The sequence below is a fragment of the Colletotrichum fioriniae genome (genome assembly GCF_027942845.1).
Source record: "Colletotrichum fioriniae strain IMI 355084 chromosome Unknown scaffold_8, whole genome shotgun sequence".
Lineage (NCBI taxonomy): Eukaryota > Fungi > Ascomycota > Sordariomycetes > Glomerellales > Glomerellaceae > Colletotrichum > Colletotrichum fioriniae.
The window spans coordinates 72,096-89,870 of NW_027076844.1; the positions used below are offsets into that span (position 1 = coordinate 72,096).

At 53.2% G+C, this 17,775-nt stretch overlaps 6 protein-coding genes across 6 annotated transcripts; 3 read left to right on the forward strand and 3 right to left on the reverse strand.

The window, feature by feature from the left end:
• Nucleotides 1-1,169: 1,169 nt before the first annotated feature.
• CBS2 (Cytochrome B translational activator protein cbs2) lies at nucleotides 1,170-3,019 on the forward strand (the record flags this gene model as incomplete). Its single annotated transcript, XM_065757844.1, has 5 exons — nucleotides 1,170-1,295; nucleotides 1,368-1,424; nucleotides 1,528-1,621; nucleotides 1,673-1,810; nucleotides 1,872-3,019. 5 exons carry the CDS (start codon nucleotides 1,170-1,172, stop codon nucleotides 3,017-3,019), a joined length of 1,563 nt encoding a protein of 520 aa, XP_065613367.1.
• A 572-nt stretch (nucleotides 3,020-3,591) lies between these two features.
• Nucleotides 3,592-6,417, reverse strand: N0V96_006845 (uncharacterized protein; the record flags this gene model as incomplete). Its single annotated transcript, XM_053192313.2, has 1 exon — nucleotides 3,592-6,417. The coding sequence occupies one exon, from the start codon at nucleotides 6,415-6,417 to the stop codon at nucleotides 3,592-3,594; it is 2,826 nt and encodes a 941-aa protein (XP_053050077.2).
• A 1,303-nt stretch (nucleotides 6,418-7,720) lies between these two features.
• N0V96_006846 (uncharacterized protein) lies at nucleotides 7,721-9,040 on the reverse strand (the record flags this gene model as incomplete). The annotated part of the gene is made up of 1 exon (XM_053192314.2): nucleotides 7,721-9,040. One exon carries the CDS (start codon nucleotides 9,038-9,040, stop codon nucleotides 7,721-7,723), a length of 1,320 nt encoding a protein of 439 aa, XP_053050078.2.
• Nucleotides 9,041-10,219: 1,179 nt separating this feature from the next.
• Nucleotides 10,220-11,217, forward strand: N0V96_006847 (uncharacterized protein; the record flags this gene model as incomplete). Its single annotated transcript, XM_053192315.1, has 2 exons — nucleotides 10,220-10,508; nucleotides 10,568-11,217. 2 exons carry the CDS (start codon nucleotides 10,220-10,222, stop codon nucleotides 11,215-11,217), a joined length of 939 nt encoding a protein of 312 aa, XP_053050079.1.
• Nucleotides 11,218-12,212: 995 nt separating this feature from the next.
• On the forward strand, nucleotides 12,213-13,769 carry cpc2 (40S ribosomal protein RACK1; the record flags this gene model as incomplete). The annotated part of the gene is made up of 5 exons (XM_053192316.1): nucleotides 12,213-12,254; nucleotides 12,348-12,385; nucleotides 12,577-12,703; nucleotides 12,805-13,122; nucleotides 13,344-13,769. 5 exons carry the CDS (start codon nucleotides 12,213-12,215, stop codon nucleotides 13,767-13,769), a joined length of 951 nt encoding a protein of 316 aa, XP_053050080.1.
• A 712-nt stretch (nucleotides 13,770-14,481) lies between these two features.
• CEL6C (1,4-beta-D-glucan cellobiohydrolase cel6c) lies at nucleotides 14,482-15,907 on the reverse strand (the record flags this gene model as incomplete). Its single annotated transcript, XM_053192317.1, has 4 exons — nucleotides 14,482-14,902; nucleotides 14,985-15,097; nucleotides 15,185-15,569; nucleotides 15,639-15,907. 4 exons carry the CDS (start codon nucleotides 15,905-15,907, stop codon nucleotides 14,482-14,484), a joined length of 1,188 nt encoding a protein of 395 aa, XP_053050081.1.
• Nucleotides 15,908-17,775: the final 1,868 nt, after the last annotated feature.

The following is a 17,775-nucleotide window of genomic DNA, read 5'->3' on the forward strand; positions in this document are numbered from 1 at the left end:
CTTCAAAACGTACCGTGGACAACAAGTCGGCGTCGCCATAATCATTCAACAATGCTTCCGGCGTCCGGGACGGACGTTCATGGCACTTGCCAGGATGCCCGTCCTCGATTACATTCCGAGTCACGTCTTAAACATTTGTTCTATCTGAGGGCGGAACAGATGGAAGAGTAATTCTAAAACCGTGTCCGTCGCGTCGACCATCGACTTAAGATGGAAAAGTTTTATAAAAAAAATTAGAGGATCAAAAACAACAAACGAGTAAAAGAAGCACAACATGGATTGGATCAGATTGTTTCAAATTGTCCTGAAAAAAGGTGGTGAGGACGCCAGAACATTTCATCATGCACCCGCCGAAGCGGAAGAGCTGATGTGACAATAAGCGTGCTCGTCATCTCCAATTTAGTTGTAAAGAGAAGAAGAAGAGAAAAGGAAAAGCTGAATTCACAACGCGGCCTTGAAAAAGGGTAGAGATTGTGGGGCTGGGGCAAGCGCGGCGAGTCGCTACCGAGAGGCCCGTGCGGGGTTTGCTCAATGTTCTCAACTTTCCATGGAGGACGGATCCAAGAAGCCCTTGAAGGGAGTGGAATGATATCAGTGCCTTGGGTGATGGAGATGCCCGTTTGTTTCTTGTCCCACAACGATGGGCCGATGCGATAAGCATTGATAAGCGCGCAGCGCGGAGCGCAGGCTGGCAGGATGGAAATTGGAACGCAGTGCGCGACGGACGAGTGCGAGGTCGGAAGTTGAGCCGAACCCCGGCTCCAACCGCCAACCACCAACACAGCACTGAGCAGCTCGGCCACCACACCGGGCGCTTTGCTTTGCCTCATGGTTCTCGGGTCACATCCCGCCTGAAGCAGCGGCAGTTGTCCCCCGAAACCCCCCAATCCTCAGGTCCTTATGTACCGCGGTCCCCCAATGCCTGTGCACGCCCGCCGCTACATCATGACATTGTTGTAGCTGGGTCAATTGGTTTGTAGTTGTAAGCTCCGTCCCTACCTTATACACCGGTATGTCGTCCGCCTTCCTTCGTTAACCGCCACCTACTCTGTCTCACCCTCCTTCAACTTGTCCTCCTACGCATCCTCCAATCTTCTTCAAGCTTCGCAGCAGCTATTGAAATAGGCAATTGATTTCTCAATTCATAGTTTCCCTGTTTCGCCGGCGCCATGTCACTTCCAGCATTTCGAGGCACAGCTCGTGCTTCCCGCTTCCTACCGAGAGCGGCGTCAGTCCCCTGCGCAGGTGGCGTGAGGCGATCCATCTCGACAAAGAGCTTGGAGGGCCAGCAACAGGTGCGCATAGCCTTCCCTATTGCGTTTTGGATACAAACGGGAACGTTCCTCAACTGACTCTATAAGCAACAGCTGCTGGCAGCCAAGCTTCAGCAGGCCGACCCCGCCGTCTTCGACATCATCGAAAAGGTACGAGCCTACCCAAGCCGTCGATAGCTCCCCAGCACACAAACTTGTGCGCCGACGATGCTTCCCATACGGTATACCCGCTAATATGGTTGGAAACACATAGGAGAAAACCAGACAGAAGCACTTCATCAACCTCATTCCCTCAGAGAACTTCACCTCCCAGGCCGTTCTCGATGCCTTGGGCAGTGTGATGCAGAGTAGGTCCATTGCTGGCTCAAGATGCGACAAAAGCTAAGATTACATCCAAGACAAGTACTCCGAGGGTTACCCTGGCGCAAGATACTATGGCGGTAACGAATTCATCGACCAGTCAGAGCGTCTCTGCCAGCAGCGTGCGCTTGATACATTCGGTCTCGACTCAAAGCAATGGGGTGTCAATGTTCAAGGTGCGCTCAGCTTACAGCACAGGGTCCCGTTTCCTATGCATTTGCTTACACATTTTTCTAGCTCTGTCCGGTGCGCCGGCCAACTTGTACGTCTACTCGGCGTTGATGGACACCCATGATCGCCTCATGGGTCTGGACCTGCCCCACGGTGGTCACTTGTCGCACGGCTACCAGACACCGACTAAGAAGATCTCTGCCATTTCAAAGTACTTCGAGACAGTCCCCTACAGATTGGACGAGGCTACTGGGCAGATCGACTATGCCAAGTTGGAGGAGCTTGCTATGCTCTACCGACCCAAGATCATTGTCGCAGGAGCCAGCGCATACAGCCGTTTGATCGACTACCAGCGCTTCCGCGAGATATGTGACAAGACCAACGCTTACCTCGTGGCGGATATGGCCCACATCTCCGGCCTGGTGGCAGCCAAGGTCATGCCCAGCCCGTTTGACTACGCCGATATCGTCACTACTACAAGTCACAAGAGTCTGAGAGGACCTCGTGGCGCCATGATCTTCTTCCGCAAGGGAGTGCGTCGCCAGAATGCCAAGAAGGAGGACGAAATGTACAACCTCGAGGGCCCCATCAACGCCTCCGTCTTCCCCGGCCACCAGGGTGGCCCTCACAACCACACCATCACCGCCTTGGCCGTTGCCTTGAAGCAGGCCCAAGCCCCTGAGTTCCGCGCCTACCAGTCCCAAGTTCTAGCCAACGCGAAGGCGCTATCCCAGAGACTAGGTGCTCCCAAGGAAAAGGGAGGTCTGGGCTACAGCATTGTCTCTGGCGGCACCGACAACCACCTTATTCTTGTGGATCTCAAGCCCCAGGGCATCGATGGCAGCCGCGTTGAGCGTGTGCTGGAGCTAGTTGGTGTTGCTGCCAATAAGAATACTGTACCAGGTGACAAGTCGGCACTTGTGCCTGGTGGGTTGCGCATCGGTACGCCTGCCATGACGACGAGAGCTTTCACTGAAGAGGACTTCAGCCGTGTGGCCGACATTATTGACCGCGCCGTCACCATCGCTATTCGCGTCAACAAGAGCGCCAAGAAGGCGGCCGAGGAGAAGGGAGAGAAGAAGCCCGGTCTGTTGAGACACTATATGCAGCACCTTGGTGACGGTGAGAACGATCCCGAGATTGTTCAGCTGAGGTCCGAGGTAGCCGACTGGGTGGGCACTTACCCTTTGCCGTGGGACGTTCACTCTTCTTGAGCGATGCGATGAGACCAGCTCCGACGAGCTTATAGGGCATGAAAACTCGTCGTGAAAAGGGCACTAGGCACGGGATTTCTTATACCTTTACGGCGTTCTATGGGGGCATTCTTGATGAGACAGGCTTTGCGAGGACGATTTCGGTCTCATTGTTCCATCCAGCCTCACTGATTTTCACATCAAACACGGGTCTATCTATATCCATGAGATTACCCACTCCCCCAAACTGCATATGCATAGTTTGGAGGGACTTGCAGACCGATTAGCGTTGACAAAACTTGACCATCCTCAACAAGATGGTGGAATAGAAATTGCAGCTGCAGGAAAATCTGCTCTTGAATTTGTGCTTTGAACAAATGTGGTTGTGACCATTCGTGAACTTAAGTCTCAGATGATTAACGCATTCACAGAAGAGGAAGACTATAAATCCAAGCTGTGAAAAAGAAGAAAAAAATGCATGGCTACAAAGTGTATTTGGAACTATTGAAAGCTATCCAGTAAGCGATGTCCGCCATCTAAACACTTCGCCCTCAAAGCTTGCCCTACGTCCGTCCTGGTACCATCTTTGTAGCTCAGTCTTTCTGTGACTTCTTGCCTGAGGGACTTTCACTCGGCTTCGATGACTCGATCACGCCTGAAGTCTTTGGATCTGCCGATACAGCCCCAGTGGCATCAGGTTGGGCTGCATCGAGGACCTTGGTGGCAGAGTCGGTGGACTTGATTCTCTCGTAGTACGCCTTCAGCTTCTTAGTTGTTTCCAGGGTTTCGGCGTTGGCATCCTTGAAGATTACGTGTAAGACCGGCCATACGGCAAAGTCGGCGAGCGATACACTCGAACCCGCAATGAAGTCGGCCTCGCCTGCATGTCCCTCCCAGGTGGTGAGCTCTCTCTTCAAGGATGCGAGGTCGCGCTTTCCTGACTTGCTGTCTTTCTCAAGCCCTCGCCACTTGTCGAGGAGCGCAAGACCATCCTGAAAACGTGTAAAGGTTCTCGCAACATCGACTTGCGCTCTATCTGCCACTCCCTTCTTTCCGGACCCGTGTACTGAATCCAGATAGAGCATAATGGCCAACTCGCCCTGAACCGTGGATTTGGCTACATCGTTGTCGACGAATCGAATCGGCAGCGATGCAGAAACAGCCGGTATATCCTTGCCGCCGGCGTTGCTATCCTTCCAGTTGAAGGAAGGCGAAATGCTCCCTTTGGCGTACGAGATGCCGTACTCGGCTAACATTAGGGCGATGCGCATGTTAACGACGGGGTCGGCCGAGGTGCAGAGGCGCGGTGAAGTGCTCATGTGCAGAACATCGAAGCCCTTGCCATAATACTTGTCCCAGTCGAAGTCGGACGAGTGGTTTTCGGTGCCAAAGGCATGGACCATGTCCACAGCCTGTGAACACTGACCATTGATGACCGCTTGAGCCGTCTCTCTGGTCTTGCTGGTGGCTCCTTGACCCCAAATCAGGGTACTATCCCGGTCCAAAAAGGTACCAATTTGTCTAAAGGTGAGGGAGATGCGTCCCCCGTCAAAAGCCAATTCGGGGGATGTCTTGTCTCGGTCCATTCTCTTGTCCTGGCGGATGGCGTGCAGCCATTGACCATTCGTCGCCAGGCCCAGGCGGCAGAGTGAGTTGTGCGGCAGCTTGGCGCGGCAAATCTGGCGCTGCATAGAGGCCTCGCCCGACGGCGTTGTGGTGCCGGACGGGTCCTTATCCCGCCTTTTGGTCCTGAACACCATTGTCCGCTCCGCACCCAAGCTAACGTTGGCAATGTACGATCCCTTGACGATATCCAGGGTCTTGTCGCTGTGCTCGGAGATGTAGTCGGTGCCGCTACGGTAGAACTGAATCAAGACGTGATTGAGTGGGTGCCCGAGCTCCTTTTCGACCTCTGCCTTGATTTTCTGTACTGTAGGAGTGAAGGGAAAGAGGGGAGGTGATTCGTCTGACGGATGCCGATATACCGGTATGCTTCCGTCGTCGGCTACTTCGCCTTGGACAGCGACCAGTCGAGGGACCTCGCCGCCTTGGTGAGACATTCTTTGCCATGCGACTTCATCTCTCACCTTCTCAAAGATGCCTTCGGCCAGGTTAGAAGGAAGTATATTGTGGATGACGGTGGTGTCACCCTCGCACAGAGGTTCGGTGGCTCGCGGCGAGTTATCAACCTCGATTATATCGTCCATGGCAGCAGCCTTCTTGGCTGGTTCTGGATTCAACTCCGGGCTTGAGTCTGGCTCGAGTTCTATGTCGGACGTGGAAGATGCTTTCTCGTCGGCGATTTTCTTGGTAAGTTGCCGCTTTTCTATAAGTGATTTCTCCGGTACCGGGTCTGTGTCTACTTCTATTTCAAGACTTCCCTTGCCTACCATTGGCCTCTTTGATCGTTTGTGAACCTCTTTGTCGGGTGAGTCACCGATTGGGCCCGCGTCCTCATCAACCTCCAAAACATCAGAAGCGGTTGCGCAGCCTGGACCTGACAAGTCTCGGCGTGGGCGTGAGATGGAAGGCTTGCTTGCTGAGGACTTTGAATTTTTGATTGAAAGATTGGCCAACTGCTCTTCGAGTTTCATCTTGTACGAATCGGCCGAGGGCGGCGTTTGACCACCACTGGCTTCCGCAACTCTCTTGGGCACGACGGGTGATGACGGGGCCGCCGGCTTGGACTCAGATTTGGGCTGCAGTTTCTTAATGACAGCCTCACTCTCCATCACCTCGCAACCCGTCACCTCGACGAGCTTGCTCATCGAAGCGTTATGACGTACGTCGGAGCGAAAACCACAACAGTCCTCAACCAAGGTGATGGAGTAGCCAAACGTGGCGGCATCCATTGCTGAAGCGTGGACGCCAATATTGGTGAGTGATCCGCAAATGTAAAGCTCGTGGACGAACTTGACGCGCATCATCTGGATCAACTGGCCAGAGGAAAAGACCGAGTAATGTGACTTGGTCAAGTTGATATCCCTCTTGCCGATGACCTCCTGGACGGCAGCAGGATAACCAGCACCAGGGGTGCCGGAGCGGACGATCTTGGGTCCAGGTTGGCTAAGGAAAGCTTCCGGGTCGGCATCGAAAGTCTCTTCGGGCGCTTGCTGAGATGCGCCTCCGATCCTTCTTCTAGCACGGGACTCGAGAATCCGGGGTTTTGGGATTGTGTCGGTAGCCCAGATCTGCTCCCCCGAGGCAAGGCGATACTTGTCGAACTCGCTGCGCACCCAGATAACGTCCCCGACTTTGCGAAAGGCCTTAACCAGCTCCAAGGTACGTGTGACCAGTTCGTTGCCGTTTGTGACTGGTAGGGCGCCGTCGGCAGACACGAAATCATTGTTGAAATCGATCACCAACAGACCTTTGCGCGTTGGTAGCGTAGGCATGGCGGTCACATCGAAAGGAAACATTTTGGCGGGAGTAGGGCGAAGCCAGACTTGTGATGGTGACCGGGTAGTGAGTATCGGGTGATGTTCAAGGCGACAGGACCTCCTCGTCCTTTCTTTCGAATTTGGTATATCGGGTTTGGTTGAAGTGTGACGCGTTATCCCTTGAGCTTATTCAATGTTGGATAACCGATGACTCAGGTGCTATCAAGATGCCGCCGTTTCCAGTACACAAAATACTGCAAGCTTCATCAGTTCACTGTCCTGGTGGTCTTTAGGTTTTGGCCCATGTGTGACCGTACGGTGAGTGAAGAGAGGATATCGTGAGGAAAGCAATCGGGAAAGAGACAGAGGGTTTTCCGACTCGTCGTCGTAAAAATATGTTGTGTCTCCGGTAGCGTATCAATATGTACCAAGTATCGCACTCGAATGTTGATGAGCTCTGAGCAGGTGGAGTGAGTATCTGAGAATTGGGCTAGACCGCAATCGTGCAACTGAGGGTTGAAGCGCAGGGCATTGGGTTCCGTGCCTGTTCGAATCGGCTCTCGTCCGATATGGAAGTGGATCCAGCGGGGAGCTAGCGACCTACGAATAGCGGAGGCAGCCGTAGGCGGGGGTCAATCAGGTCAGGGACTCAGGTCAAGTAGGGCTAGAACAGGTGGACCCTTGATCAGCTCACATTGAAGTGGAAGACGGCCGTGACCGGGTAAGATATGAGAGGCTGACTGACGTACCATGCCATCATCTTAGAAGTCGGATTGGAAAGGGTAGAAGCTTCAACTCTCCAGAAGCAACCTAGCATACAGGTGTTACGGTATTACCCTCCGCCTCCATTGATGAACAGTATTTCAATTATGTGAAAACAAACACTTGAGTCGTCTACTCCCAACAACCGAGTCCCTGTACTACGCATCAGTCATAACCGCAGACTTTACAGGAAAACTCGACTGTATACTGGCAGTTGCAGAAGTTCCCAGACTCATCTAAATAATGGATTTCAGTCGCACTGTTCATTTCAACTGACGATTTCTCTAAGAAAAGCTAACAAAATCAAAATGGTCGCTCTAAAGTTGTGTTCGATGAAATTTAAATGCGTCTAAGTCTAGGTCTTGTCTGATTCTATAGCCCCATGTCTCATTCCCATTGTGTTTCTTGCATCTATTCATTTCAAAGACTCCATCTACTAAATTTCTCGTGAGGTTCGCATCTGCACAGCCGGTACATCCTTGCCCATAACCCTCTCCTGGACCTGCCACGCATATCTCACCGCATGGAACCCTAGAGGCCGAAACAACAGGCAGAGACCGCCTTTTCAGGCTGCTGGGTTTCATACTAATGCCTGGAGAGAATCGACCACGTCAGCAAAGGTAGGTCTCTCAGAGACGACTGCGTTGGAGCAGCGGGTGTGCAACTCCCGCAAGCTTTGCAGAGCCTGCTGCCTTTCATCACTCTCCTCGACATGAGCAACCCCCATCATGTCGTCAATGAGGTGAGCGAATGCAAGTATCTCCAGCTTCTCAAAGTTGAATCTGCCGAGGTGCTCGTAAATCGTCGCTGCTCCAAAGTCGCCAAGCAGAGCGTGTCCGTCATCGTTGAAGAGAATGTTATGCGCATAGAGATCGCAGTGAGAAACTTTTCGGCTGTGAAGGTGAAGAGCAGCTGCGGCAACGCCACCCAACAGCTTGAGAACAACCTTGACTGACAATCCCTTGCCTGGTGTGTACCGGTCTCGAGTGCAAGTATCCAAGGAAGGCGGCAGGCCGAGACTCTGATAATGGGGAGGAATGAGCTGCATGATGAGGCCGTGCTTCTCTGGATGGCCCCGGATGCTGGCCAAAGTGCTGATGAGGTTGTCGTGCGAACCTGCTGCCAAACAGGCGCCCATTTCATCTAGTGGTGTTCCGTCGCTGGTTACCTCCCCCTTGAACAGCTTCACAGCTACCTCTTCTACCACCGAGTCGGCGAGCATCCACCTCGCTTTGAAGATGTCGCCAGAGGCTCCGTGGCCCAGCAACTCTCTCATCTCAACATCCTCCCAGTCCACTTTACGCAGCAGAGCAAGCTCCTCCTCGAGACTGACTGAGCAACAGGGGTTGCCGGCAACAGATAGAAAGGCGAGTTCGGGGAGTTCAAACAGCCATTTGGGCAAGTCGGAGAAGTTATTGGCGGAAAGACGGAGTAGGCCAAGTTTACTGCAGGCCGCCATCTCATCCGGGAGGCTTGTAAGATTGTTGCCGGCAAGCATGCACTTCTGGAGCCGAGGGCAGCGGCCGATGCTTTGGGGCAGTGCCTCGATGCTATTGTTTGTGAGGATGAGCCAACGCAAGTTGGGTGGCAAGGAATCTTCTGGGATGGTGGTCATGCCGTTGGAGCGAAACGCCACCATATCGAGTTCGGGACACGCTGATAGCTGATTAGGAAACACAGCGAACCGGCAGTCGGAAAAGAAGGCGACCTTGAGCTTGCGCAGTCGGCTGAAGTCATCGGGGAGAACAGAAATGCCGGTCCCGGAGAGGTCTAGATGCTCGAGGGTTTCGGCTAGGTCCAGGATCTCCAAGGGGAATTGGTCCAAAGTACCGGTGATTTTGAGCTTTTGCAGGCATTGGCCGCGATAGCCTCCATTACGGAGGGTTTCAAGGTCCTGCATTGCTGCAAGAAACACTGAACGAGTGAGCGGTATTATTTGGTGTTACCGAAGTGCCAGGTAAACACTCAATTTTACACCTAAGCCAGTTCGGAGGAGGGTTGAGGAGGCAAAGACAACGATAGAGGCAAAAGAGAGCGACATGAGTTGAGAGGGTTGATGAATAGTAGAACATTGAAAGTACGAGGAAGTCTATTATTGGGTCATGGAAGGGGTGAATCGAGGCGCTTGACTCAGATAAGATAGTGAATATAGGCTGGCCAAGATGGGTCTCCCTGCATTAATTAGACCATGTAGGGTAAGGTGAGTATAGATGCACAGTCCTCCTATTGTACACGTATGCCTGCTAACTGGAAGGCAAACAGCAAGCGACTTGTAGTAGGCCAGTTTCCTCTGTGTCTCTGCGAAAGTGTGAACGAATAAGGCAGTCTATCTTTGGCTCTGGAAATGTGATGAGAGTACCTTACATGGAGTGAATGATAGCAATGCCCAAAGACTACACCTTAGAAAGCACTTGGCTCAATGATGCCATATCCTGCGACGAGATCGTACCCAGAGATCTGACACGGAAAATACCACTCTTGGGCTTGCGAGAGATCAGTGATTGGGTAAAAACATAGATGGCTTCGAGATTATTATTCCCTTTCCAAGTCGTTTCCTTTTTCTGATAAGCCTGGAAGTGCTGGACGTCCACCTCGGGATGATGCGCAGGTCTACCATCATCCACCCATGATTGGCTCAGGGCCCCTTCAGGCGCTGAAGGGTGGATTCAAGTTCGATTTCAGTGGATGATAAGCCGCGGGGCAACTGCCGAGCCCCCCCCCCCCCAGAAAGACAGAAAAAGAGCCTCATCCCAAATCCCATTTTTTAATCGTCGGTACGTACCTATCCTCGCGCGCAAGGTGAGGTAGCTTAGCTCCTGCACCTTCCGCCCGAGGCGCAAACAATCTCGAATCTCGAATCTCGGACCTCGAACAACCTCCTTCCACCAACATCGCGCCTTCCTTTTCCCAACGCCCAGGCCCAACAATACGAGCGCGCGCCGCATACGCTACCGTTACGCATTTCTCTGCCTAGATCTACAGAAGTGCCGAAACTCTCCTGTTCTCGAGATCCGCGCGTCCATTTGCGACCTCGCCGTGACACGACTCCATCTCCTTCGAGCTCTGTTCGACGTCCGCCATGTCTTCACCTTCCGCGGCAACGACTCCGCTCAAGCGGGGCTCGTCTACTGAAGATGAGAAATCAAGCATCAAGCGGCAGAAGATGAATAGCGACGCGCCGAAAAGCCCCTCTGCTGCCGACGATGAAGATCCAAGCCTACCTGGCGCGACCAAAGTCACCATTCCATCTCTGGATTATCAAGCCAAAAGTGGTCTCGAAAGAAGTATAGGACTGGCACTGCAGCAAGTCGGCTTTGATTCCGCTACCCCGGAAGCAATGCAAGGCTTCTTGGGGGCCGTAGAGACCTGTGAGATTACCAGACGTCTTGTGAAAACTGATGCTTTTAGGCGCTAACTCGACGTCCAGACATGGCCTCCATGATCGCCGATGCCAAACGTATCGCTCTAGCAGCACGACGGGAGCAGCCGACGCCAGCGGACTTCGAGTCCACGATGCGACGCTACACTCTGAAGACGAAGGCGCTGCGGCCTCACGTCCGTCATCCCGTACCAAAGGCGAAGCTAGACGTGGAATATTTCAATCCTTTGGTCGATGACCCAGATGCGTACACAACATTACCACTCCTCGGTGAGGAGCTGAGCGGCAAGCCCGAGAAGGAAGCCAAGCCGTACATACCAAAATCCTTCCCCGACTTTCCCAGCAAACATACCTACAAATACACACCCAAGGAAGATGACAACGGTCGTGACCCCCAGAAAACGAGGGAAGAGGCTGCCAAGGCCTCGAAGCAAGGAGAGGAGGCCCTACGAGGCCTGGTTCGGGCGGCAAAGGTCCGAAAGCAGAAGGAAATCAGATCCCTGTCGGAGCGCGATCCTATGACCAAGGAGCGCTATTCGCTATGGGCGGCCGCTATGGAAGGTTTCGTCAAAAAGGAAGGCGGCGCTACCGGCCAACAACTCGAGATTGCCGACCATAGCATGATTGTCAACTCGGACGCCCGGCATTTGCGCAGGGAAGTGCAGCGACAGAGCAAACGAGCCGCCGGGCAAAGCTAGTCATCCTCTCTCGGTAGAGGCCGAAAGCGCGAGTCCAGTGCTTCAAAGGACGACCCCATAATAAAAAAGGATGAGCAATGATCAGAACTGATGGGTTTGGGTTACATAGGCGAGTGTGTCGGGTGCCAATCAAGGCAGACACAGAAATTGGTTGTTTTGGGAAATGGGCGTGCATTCAGCAAGGCGTTTGGGTACTTTATCGTGTGGACGGGCTACAGCAAATCACCTCATTTCTAGGCCGAGAAAGAGGCTACTGAAGCAGGAGGAGGACCATGCGATTACTAGGTTTGGGCACTTTACAGCGATCACATGGACAAAATCAAAGGAGTGAGAGACTTTGCGTAAGCAGCAAGCGATTCATCCAGATCACCCCTTAGTTTTATCAATAATCTCAGAGCGTTCAGCAGTAGCTTCCCGCATGCATGCTTGTGATGTGAATATGAGGGTTGCCATGGATGAGAGAAGGGAAGCGTGGTCATCTGATTCAAGTCGTGAGAGACCACATCTGAGTGAGAGACTCGTGCATCTGCACAGTCATGGGCTTGTCATGTTGCGACCTAAGATAACCAAGTGCCATTCTGCGAGCCCCTGCAGCGAGTGACATGCAGAATCGAACTTCCCGTGATGGGCCCGGAGTATTGGACATGGCCTTCCATTCACTCCATACTGTGGTAGGTATCGATGTACCGTCCCTTTCTGCTCGAGTATGGGGCCAATCAGCCTCGTGCCAGCAATTCAGAAGAAGCGTAGCCACCAACGGCTCCCATTGGCTCCAGCCCCACCTCGGTGGCCCACACTCAACGCAGCAGGAGCAAGGCTGGCGCTCTTTCCACCTGCCAGGCCCTAAGCGAAGTTTGCTAATTTTTTTCACCCACACCCAAAATCCGGAATCTCAGCTCAAGCTCCCCAAGGGTCAAAGGTGTGACGCTCAGAATCAACTCCAATCTTTCTACCTTTCCCTCACCACTCAATCGACCTGATTGCCTCATTTCCCAATGGCTGAGCAGTTGATTCTCAAGGGTACCCTCGAGGGCCACGTAAGTTGCTGCCGTCTCACTTGCCCGCACGCCGCTGCGTTGCGCCGGCCATTTTTGCGTTGTGCTTGGGGCTGACGGCGATGCTTTTTGCAGAATGGCTGGGTCACCAGCCTGGCTACCTCCATGGAGAAGTACGACCATCCCTACTTTCCTCTTCACCTCCGATCGCCCCTACCCAGCTACCGCTGCCGCCGAAGTTGATTTTCGAGAGAAGGACGGGATTCTTCGAAATGGGCAACGACATGCGAGCCTCTGCATAGTGGCACCGGCGGGGGAGGAGGCCATGAATCTCGAAGGACAACGATCGCTAACATCTCGACAGCCCCAACATGCTCCTGTCCGCTTCCCGTGACAAGACTCTGATCATCTGGAACCTCACCCGTGACGAGTCCCAGTACGGTTACCCCAAGCGCTCCCTCAAGGGCCACTCCCACATCGTCTCCGACTGCGTACGTCTCTCGAACCCCTCCGATTTTTACGAAAAATTCCTTTGCCCTCTTTGGCTGGGCTAGAATTACTGGGAACTCTGGGCTGATGGGAAGGAAAATAGGTTATCTCCTCGGACGGCGCCTACGCCCTGTCTGCCTCTTGGGACAAGACTCTCCGCCTTTGGGAGCTTGCCACCGGCACCACCACCCGCCGCTTCGTCGGCCACACCAACGACGTTCTGTCCGTCTCCTTCTCCGCCGACAACAGACAAATCGTTTCCGGCTCCCGCGACCGCACCATCAAGCTCTGGAACACCCTCGGTGACTGCAAGTACACCATCTCCGAGAAGGGTCACTCCGAGTGGGTTTCCTGCGTCCGCTTCAGCCCCAACCCCCAGAACCCCGTCATTGTCTCCTCTGGCTGGGACAAGCTCGTCAAGGTTAGTGTCAAGCACCCCCATATCTGTTTTTCTGGAGAAATCGCCCCAACAACTCGATTCGACATGATGCTTGCAACCAAAGTATTTGCTACTTCAGAGCCTGCCGTGCAGGCCATGAGACCACTATTCACCATTGCCCTGATCTCGCACCTTCGATTTTTATCTTTACCTTATGGAAAATTCTGTATGGATCAGGATGGCTAACAAGGGCAAACCTCTAGGTCTGGGAGCTCAGCACCTGCAAGCTGCAGACTGACCACATCGGCCACACCGGCTACATCAACACCGTCACCATCTCCCCCGATGGATCCCTCTGCGCCTCCGGTGGTAAGGACGGTACCACCATGCTGTGGGACCTTAACGAGTCCAAGCACCTCTACTCCCTGAACGCCAACGACGAGATCCACGCCCTTGTCTTCTCCCCCAACCGCTACTGGCTCTGCGCTGCTACCGCTAGCAGCATCATCATCTTCGACCTTGAGAAGAAGAGCAAGGTTGATGAGCTCAAGCCCGAGTTCACCGCTGTCGGCAAGAAGAGCCGTGAGCCTGAGTGCGTGAGCTTGGCCTGGTCCGCCGATGGCCAGACCCTGTTCGCCGGTTACACCGACAACATCATCCGTGCCTGGGGTGTCATGTCGAGAGCATAAACGGGCGTGAAGCTCTGTTCTGTTCTCTCTCTCTGGGTTATGCGATGATGGTGACGAAGTGTGGTGGGGAAAGGGCTCTCTTGGTAGATCATGGCGGGCGTCCTAGGCTGGCTTCCTCGTTATGTCTTTCGGGATGCGCAGGGTCAAAACGATTTGTGAAAAATTGGGGATGAGACTGCATGGCTGGCTTATAGGTAGCCCACGAAAGGACTCGGACATGAACCCGTAACGCCCAAATCAAAAGATCCTGGCAAACTCAAAAAAATCCTGTTTCTCGTTCATTCAAATCGTGATGTTGACTTGGTCAGCACACAATCGCATCAGTCCTGCTTTCAGTGATTACTGTGAAACTTGTCCTTTCAACACGATGTCTGCAGACCTGGTATTATGGGCCCCGTATTGGGTGCAACATAAGGAAAGCACTGTTACAATAAGCAGGTTGGCCTTCTTGCTGTGATATGTGACGACCGAGTCTAGTTCTTATGTAGTGTCTAGGCATGACGTTTCAAGACCCCATGCTCTCACTGCATCACATAGAACAAGATTATCATGTTAAAGATATATAACGACTTGGCATTGTATATATACGGAGAGAATGTAACTAGGTCATGTGTGGAAGACGGAATTCGGCAAGGGAAACCCCTTTTTCGTACAATGACGGGTTCTCGCTGCGGCCAACATGGTCAGGGTAGCGAAAGCCTTGCTTTCCCATCTAGAAGGCAGGCTTGGCGTTCTTGAGCAGCATCTCAAAGTAGGCCTGGTTCCACGTACCAGCCTCGGGAGATGGCTTGTAGGCATCCGACTTGCCGCAGAACGAGTCGTAGCGCGTGGCGCTCGAGTCGCTGGTGCCGTCGGACTCGCCGCCGGGCTTGACCCAGACGAAGGCATCGGCGAGCTCGAGGCCGGTGCTGCCGCTCGGGCGGAGGCCGAAGCCGGCGCCGTTGACGTTGCACCAGTCGCCCCACTCGAGACGGAGGCCCTGGACGCCGTTGCGGCCCGTGTCGACGATGGCGTGGTTGGGCATGCCGGCCGTCTGGAGAGCGGCGCCGAGGAGGGTGACATACTTCTTCTCGTTCTGGGCCTTGTTGTACTGGCCGTCTGGGGCGTTGGCGAATTCACCGGGCTCGGCGTCCCTGAAGTACATGATGTAAGTGAAACGGTCCCTCTCTGCGTTGTTTCTACTTTTCACAGTATGGGTATGTGAGCTAGACTTACCAAGAGTTCCATCCGGCAACGTTGGTGGCGATGCCTCGAAGCTGCGAGGGGCTGCCGCCGGCCTTGTATGCCTTGGCGAGCTCTTCGGCACCAGGCTTGAGGTTGTCATTCCACTACGAACCAGTCAGCAACATGATCATGGAAGGCAAGCAAGATAGAGCGAGAACACATTGCATGGACAGGAGTGGCGATAGACTTACTCCAAGCCAACCTCCGTGGCCAGCATCGAGATACATGACGACGTTGGGGAGGTTGAGAGCCTGGATGGCGTACGCAACGCCGTCACGGTAGCCCGAGGCCGAGGCCTGGCAGGTCGCGAGGTTGGCGTTGGTGACCAAGTTGGGCAAGGAGTCGGGCTCTATGACGAGAGCAAAGGCGGTCTTGGGGTTCGCCTTCAGGATCTTGACAATGGGGTCAATGTACTCCGTCTTGTAGCGGCTCAGCTCGCCGACTTTGAGCTCGCCGTTGGAGGCCTTGGCAGCGCAGTCGCGGCCGGGGAGGTCGTAGATGACCAGGCCGAGAATGTTGCTGCAGGGAACGTCGGCGATGGCGGGTGTGAGGCGCTGGATGTTGGCAATAGTGTCACTTTAACCCTGTAGCATCAGTATGACACATTATCTGCAAAGGGGATATGAATGTTGGGGGTCAACCTACAGCCAGAGGAAGGAGCCGACGTCAGCGACCTTCAGGGCCTTGGCCTTGAGCGTACTGTCCGAGATGGCTGCAGCGGCGGCCTGGATTTCGGCACGGTAGAAGCTGTTAGGATGTAAGGTGTACTTGGAGAAGACATTGGTCTTCGCATCCAGGGAGACGTTGGCAGAGCAAGCAGCGGCCGCTGCCCGAGGCTGCTCCTTGATCGTCTGAGAAGGGGCAGCAATGGCTGTCGAGGCCAAGGCCGCCAACGTAGCGGCGGTGAACTTCATCTTGATGGATTACTCTCTTGAGATGATGAGTTCTGTGGTAGTGATGCTGATATCCTGGTGATGAGAGCCATGAGTACGCCGGGAACCATGACACTATTTATCTGCAGTCACGATACCTCGAAAGATGACACCAAATTTTGCAACCTGTTCATCCCTGAACCTCCGAGTAACGTAAATCAGGCACCAGGCCCGGTGGCTGTATTGATTTCGGTCTCAAGCCTCCGAACCAAGAATGTCTATTCAAAGGGGCCATCTCCAACGGGCAAGATGATGAACTCTGTCATGACCGCAACCAGAAAACCCCTATTTTTACGCGGTGTCCACCAAAGTACCTCACGATCAAGGGTTCTCGATACGAAGTCCACCGCCAGATTGACGACTTCATCTAATTATCAAGCGACCATTGGCCTAAGAGTCTAGTACTGAAGTGGCCGATGGTTGGAACACTCAGACATTGTGGTATTTGCAATATTAGAGAATGTTACCTCGTCAAACCAACCTCCGCTTCGACCATTCGAGAGCAGATCTCCTATTCTGCACGATTACCCCAACCGTGGGCGAGTGATGGTGCCATTTAACTAAGCAGGCTCTCTAAAGAGCGGGCCGTCTCAACCGGATATCGTAAGATCTCCAATAGTCCCGGGGGGAATCGCTACAGTGGCGAGCGGTAGACGCAAAAGTTTTGATGCTTCAGGAAACCTTGCACTTCACTTGCCTTTCCCGGTCGTTTTCACCTGTCACCATCACCTTACTGTAACACGTAAAAGTGAATTGGGATTGAAGCAGACCTAGTGTGCCCATGGGAGATAGCTATTGCCTGGAGAATTGCAATGGCATGCGTCGAGTCTGATGATTTCAGGCACTACAGAGCCTCCCGGTCAAAACATAACCACACTCCAAGCAGACGAGGTAGCTAATGACCGATTCTAACTGAGGTGATTCGTCTCTCTAGAGTTCCCGAAGACAGAATAAAGTGTTACGAGCTAGGGTGGTAGTCGTCACTTTAGCCGGCAATAACCCCAAATCACCGGGGGGGGGGGGGAGATCCTGGTGCTTAGTGCTTGATTTCTCCTTGGCCGGCTAAAAACTCCGATCCTGACTTCATGGCTTGGCTACTTCAACTGTAAATTGGTCAGATGCCGCCGGATGAAACCCCCTCTATTCGCCTACAAAGCCAGAATGGTGCGACAATCCGTTGATATTAAATTTTGCCATGCGGCCCCGGGCTCAACCTCATTAGGCAGGAGACAAATGTCAGCATGACCAGCAACAAAGGGTTTGGTGCCCATCAATCTGCCCAAACAATCACTTGGATGAGGGAAAGCTATAGCTCGTAGCTCCATCAAATTCTTCATGTTCACAGGCATGATGCCTCTCTTCTTTCTCTATCGAATGCTGCCTCAAGATCAACTCATTTGTTGTCTCGACCTTTCAGTTAGACAATATGTAGCTTCGATGCCACGAGACTCCAAAACATCAAGCAATCCAAGATCGCAAAAAGCGACTTGGGTTCAGCTTACATATGGACAGATCATGCAGGCCAATACAGAGACAAAGATGATGTATGGTCTGATATCAATGACAAATTGCTGCGGGACACAAGCACATTGAGATCAAAAAGGACTTGCGGATAGGACCCAAGCTATTCTCCTATGTCTTGCTCAACGGAACTACAGTGAACGAACACTAGAAGGGGTGGAGAAATGTGTTACGATGGTTTTGTAGTCAATTCGTGGGACGTCATTTTGCCACGTCCGATCACCCTCTTTATGAGCTTCTGATGATCTCTTTGCGCTATGTTACATTTGTGTCGGTGGTGACACTGGGCCTCTTGGCCGCTGGCAAGGTATGGCTATCCTAGCGAACAG